The 6,000-nt window shown below is 35.2% G+C and overlaps 1 protein-coding gene across 3 annotated transcripts in view; it reads right to left on the bottom strand.

Annotated features, from left to right (window-relative positions):
• Positions 1-2,078: 2,078 nt before the first annotated feature.
• The window catches only part of HAT1 (histone acetyltransferase 1), a 52,231-nt gene continuing 48,309 nt past the window's right edge, over positions 2,079-6,000 (bottom strand). For all 3 annotated transcript variants that reach the window (XM_073305833.1, XM_073305832.1, XM_073305834.1), the window contains one exon: positions 2,079-2,820. In XM_073305833.1, the coding sequence (XP_073161934.1) occupies positions 2,653-2,820 (168 nt within the window). In that variant the 3' untranslated portion in view covers positions 2,079-2,652. The remainder of the gene's footprint in view (positions 2,821-6,000) is intronic.

The raw sequence follows: 6,000 nt of genomic DNA, 5'->3' as shown, positions 1-6,000 counted from the left end.
CTGAATGCCTGTATATTATGCTACCAAGTTCATAGCTCCACAAAATGAGATTCCCGTGACCATTTAATGGCAAAGCTGTGCAAAGCATGTTATCCTATCAATGCAAATCTATCAGGATGGATGAAAAAAATCAATGATTTAAAAAAAAAAAACACACATTTTTAAGTTTAAATTAAATAGATTTTTAAAAATAAACGTATTTAAAATTAAATTTGAAATGAACAGCTTATGTTAAGGCCTAAAATATATTAAAGTTATTTAAATTAAATACAAAAATAATATTAAGCAGCATGTCTGCTACTGAAGTTTTAAAGAAAGTCAAAGCACTGAGCTAGTGGAAGTTAATAGCTAAACACCTGCAACCAGAGTTGGTTGAAGTGCTAAATCAATGTTTGACAGCAGAAGCATCTTCTGCAGGTAGAGAGAGAATATTTTCTTCACTTTTGTTGGTTCAACTAGTTCAGTACAAATGCAAGTTCATTCAAAGTTAAGAAGCTGACTGGGAGTTGAAAAAAGCAGGAAAGCTGGTTTTCTTCTTCCAGTTTGTGAAAAAAAAAAACTAGGTGTGAGAGGATGAGATCCAATCGTTCTAAAATGTCGCAGGACCCAGTGACCAGAAACAATCAGGTCAATTCATTAACTACACAGAGAATACTTCCTTTGTTTAGTAAATCGCTGTTAAAGGCAAAATGTGTTTTCATATTTTTTTGGATAAACTTTTCTTATGTATCCCACACATTTAGGGCAGTTTTACTTAATACAAAAAAACCTGTTGTTTTTGTGTATTTTTAATTGAATTTGAATTTCCGTCCAAATAGAACTTGATACAAATCTCAAATAAAAAATTTATCATCTAGTAAATAAGAAATATATCATTCATCATTTTATAACAATAAAAAATGAAAAAATTAAGACTATTAAAATGTCTTATTGAGACTGAATAATTTAAGTTTAGCTACATCATTGCTTAAATAAATGTGTATATAGTGTATCCTCCTGGTTAGCAAAAAGAAGCACCACATTGAGTGTAAAGGCTATACTTAGTTACAAACAACATTTTAATGGGTTAGCAACTAATGAGAATCAACTTTTAAGAAAATAACTAAAAATTACAAATGCAAAACATGATGAAAATTGATTTAAATCAGGATTAAAATCTGTTAAATCGCTTTGATTTCAACCAGTCCACTGTGAAATCTATGAAATAAATTTTAAGAGCAAGTCCATAGAGCCTCTCTGTCAGTATAACAATTTCAATGCTAATATATCATCCTGTACATTACTGAGAGAAGGACTATTGACACAGGGGACTACTGCACAGACAGGATTTTGAGAGGGAGCAGCTATGTGGAAAAGGATGATTCACCCTATCAGACTTACATTTATTTCATTAACTTGAGCAATGTAGATAGTTATAGTTGCTGTTTGTACACTTTGAATATTACAGCTCCACAGATGGTTTTCAAGTAAAGTACATAATAATATTAAGCGTTGTGGGACTCTTATGGATCTGCAGGAGTGGTAAGTCATAAAGCAAAGTGAAGGGTGGTCCGATAGCATCAGTTAAACTTGGGTGTTCTTGTCATCAGTTCAATTTTTAAAGTTTTTGATCTGGCAAACTTTGCCAAAAATTCCAAATCTCAGAGCTAAGGAGTTAGCAAACTAGTGGTTTCTGAAAGCTGTGAGTTGGTTATGGGATTGCAAGTAAATACCATCACAAGAGAGTGTGGAACATTATAAAAGTAACCTAAGCACACTTGAAATGAGAAGCTATGCCTCCATAGGCTAAGCACACTGAGTTAAGCCAATTGCTTAACTGTGAAGAGTTTTAAAACTATCAAACAAACACATAAATATGTTACTGCTTATCAACGGTTTCAACAAGAATTCCCTAGAGAGAGAATGACCATGGATTTCAGTGTTTGGAGCCAAATGTAAAGTCCATTTCTTCAAATTAGCATTCCATCAACAACTCTTTTCTTACACACACACACACAGTCATCTTTCAACACAAACATACTGAAACTTACTAAAAAAAATCACTACTATTTATGTTTATTCCTATAGGCAGGAGGGGATGAGGTTTTTATATTGTTTAATTAAGATGGGCTCAGATCATATGATGAGAGCCATATAACAGTATATGCACGAGGCAGGTCATGAACAGCAGAGGGCAGGAGAATGAAATAGAATTTTGTAAAAATTTTCTAGTAGTTAACTCAAATATTTCACTTTTAAAACATTTGGTTTTATTTTTAACTTACCTTATGAACAACTGAAGTATTGAGATTGATAGTGACTTCTTAAATACTCCAGGCTACGGTAGTCCAATCTGCTTCATCTCAAGCCTCACTAAGCATCTGAACAAAACTGTACAGAAGACCTGAACACTTGCAGTGATAGTGCATCTCAGAATCTACATTCTTGTTTATTAAGCAATAAGTGCCCCAAAACCTAAGTACAACCATCTTTAAATCTACAGCACAAAAATAGAAAATATTCAAAATGCACAGAAAAAAACACACACAAAAAGTCATCTTAAATGTGATTAAAACGTCACATGAGATTTTGCAATTAAGTAGCAATTATGGATGTGCTTCACAACACAATGTATAGAAATCTGCAAGTTTCCAGTACAGAAAGGTAGAATTCTCATGCTTGAGCAAGTCGTTCTAGGACCCTTCGGTAATCTGAAACAAGTTGCTGGAAGCTCTCTTCTAACTGTTCATGCTGCATATTTAGGTCTATTTGGTTCAACTGGTTCGTCAACTCCTCTGGTCTCAGACATCTTCTCATCTTGGCAAGTTCTCTTTGCTTTTTCTAAACAATTAAATAAACAGGTTTAAAAACAATGTCATCACCTTTATTGGCAGATATTTGTATTTTCAGAATGAAGTGAACAGCAGTAGAGTCTAAAGATTTATCCAAAAGGTGTTTATTGATTAAATATATTCCTTTTATTAGTACGTATTTCTTTCCACAATGTCCCTACTTTTAAACAAGAGCAGTGGGAGGCTGGGTAAATACTCCTGATAAAACACTTTTTCCCTTGAAAGTCTAAACAAAGAGGTCAATAATAAACTAAAAGAAAGTAATATCCAGATTTCTGTATTTTTTCGTGAAGCTAAGAGACTGGGAGTAGTACTACTCATTTGGTGGGTTTTTTGTGTGCGTGTTGTTGGTTTGATTTTGAAAAAAAATGTTATATTGACCTTAATTTTGGTAACCATCTGAACTGATACTACTTTATATATTACTCCTCTACCAGTGTTAACCACACCTATGTACTATTATGCTGATCTTCTGCCAAATTTTTATATTTCCCACATAATCTATTTAACAGCTACTAAAAACTAACTTTAACCACCCTTCCTCCACTACTTAGAAAATAATCCAAGAATAAGGAAGGAAGGCCTAATAATTTATCTGATGCAAAAAAAATCTTATGCGGATGATCAATATTTGGGAACAGCAGTAAAACAGACCCACCCACACAAATACTAGCAGAGGAGAATTATTAGTGGAAACACATAACGGGTCACTTGTTGCACAATATAACAGACAAGAATGCACCTCAAAAATGTTTCCTCACTAACTGGTAAGCTCCTCCACATACCCCCACCCCATTACCCATCAATAAATTATACCTAACTACTACCAAACCCCCCTCCCCAAAACCTATTAGGAATTTAAAATACTGATTAAAGATAATATGGGACTAAGTACTTAGTTATGAAAGTCAGGGAAATAAAGGAATTGCTATAGAGGAAGAGAGGTGTCATGTAATCCAGTACTCTTTGGCCAAAGTGGTGTGCTTCAGAGCAAGTGATAAACCCTCACAAAATGGACCTAATTTTGTAATTATGGCATGAATGCAGACAAAAGAGAATTTCTGCCCCCAGCTGGTGGTCAGTTTGTGCCTAAACTGTACTTAAAGATTGAAATGCCTTTTGGTTTTTAAATTGCAGATGATATTCCTATGAATGTTTGTCTGTTCCTTTTATGAATATTAGTAAGCTAATGTCTCAGTGCTACCAAGAGGCAGTCTATTTCCACAAGTTAATTATATGTTGAGAAAAAAAGTATTGCATTTTAATTTAGAATGGCCTCTTGTTCTCGTATTATAGGGAAAGGGTAAAAAGGAGCACTCAGCTGGCTCACTCTAGACCACTTGCTGTTTTACATACATCTCCTTTCTTGTACTTTCGCCAACTTAACAGAAAAAATATTAAAGAGAAGGAATTCTTTAGGCTGACCTCAAGAGTAAATAGCCTGAAATGATGGGATGAAAATGAGCAATGGAAACTATAGGCTGAATAGCAGGAAAAATAAGAGGTCTGAACAGTTTCCCAAAGAAAGCCCACAACACTTGTGTTATTTAAAAACTAGACTGGACAAAGCACCCACTAATAGACCAAGAACAGTTCAGCATCAGCAGGGAGGTTGGACAAAGTGACCTCCCATTTTCCCAGCTCTGACTTCTAATTCATCTTTTTAGTCTCTCCTTCTATGGAAGCCCTAAACTAGATTTTCACTGCCTCTTTCTGGACCTTTTCCATTAGCGTCTGGGTGATGAAGACCAAAACTGAACATAGCACTGAAAGTGAGGCTGTATTATCAAATATCTACTAGCATGATTTCTAGCCTATTCTTAAAAACAGCCTAACGTTATTTGAGCACAGCTGTGCAGTAAGAGGACTTCATTGAGCGGTACACATGTAGCCTAAGACTGTTTTCTGAGATGTTAACTAATCCAAAACTAGTAGCAGACAAGAGTATTCTTGTTACTTACAATATGTTTTGTCCTACCAATGACTACTTTGTACTTCATCAAAAGTTGCCCGATTCCTTAGTTTTGTTTGCTTCTTTCCAAGTTCTTCAAGTCCTTCCTAGTTTTGACTCATGTCATCTACAGATGTTACCAATTCACTATTACCACGCCACTTCTTCCACCATTGTCCCCACCCGCTTAAAAATTAAATAGTGACCACCACTAGTCCTATTCATGATCTCTGTTCCTATTAACCTCTTCTCCATCAAGACTTGGCTATTTATTTTCCTATCTCAATGAGTTCTTAATCTATAATAGGGCTTTACCTCTTTCATAGTGGTTATCAAATTTTCTTACTGTCCCTTGGGGACGGTCTTTATCAGAAAACCTTTTAAAGTAAAGATTACAGTACCGTTTTTGCTATCACCATGAGAAGTTACCAATTCTGTAGAAAATGCACTCTCTCTAAATGAAAAGGAGCAGTAAGAAAAAGCTTAGTTTCCTGAACTTTCCACCTAAATGATCTTCTCCCAGACTATCCTAATAGAAACAAACTGCAAGTATGTCAGATTCATCAGTACTGTCACCTGTGCATTACATTTGGCTAGGCAAGTAGGTCTAAAGTGGCACAAATGGGTCATCATCTTCTCATGCTGCCACTCTGTTCTTCCTGGTAATACATTTTACAGACTAAAAGTTCTTACTTGGAAGCAGGAGTTAAACTGGGGGATTAAGTTTCATTCAGTGTTGAAAAAAGGGGTATCACTATTTTGGTCAGCTGAGCTCACTTACTACAAAACTTCCACTGATATAAAGTGGCAACATGTTGTGTCAAAGACACCCTTTCTGAGTAGGTTTTGAGTGTAGCTGTAGTAAGTTTTGGATAGATCATCCCCAGTGAGAGAGACAGTGTTCAATATATGGCATGTTAATATTCTAGTATTTGTGCCACCTGGCATTTGTTTTTCCAGTGGAACAGCACCATTATTTGTTTTTTTGTTCCTCATATTACCTCCCTACCACTACCAATACTTTCACCTCTGGGATGGGAATAAGTTTGTTTGTTAATGGAAGAGTTTGCTAGTACCACACACTCCTTGTACTGGCTTCTCCTCCCAAAATACTCTTTAGGACACTTTTCAGGTTTACTATATCCCATTCCTGTTTTTAAGATGTAATTGCTCATATGCACGGACCAATAAAGAGATAAATAATCAATATATTTCAGA

The sequence above is a fragment of the Lepidochelys kempii genome, chromosome 11, assembly GCF_965140265.1.
Source record: "Lepidochelys kempii isolate rLepKem1 chromosome 11, rLepKem1.hap2, whole genome shotgun sequence".
NCBI lineage: Eukaryota > Metazoa > Chordata > Testudines > Cheloniidae > Lepidochelys > Lepidochelys kempii.
Note: the sequence above shows the minus strand (reverse complement) of the source record. Positions and strands in the feature narration are given on the sequence as shown.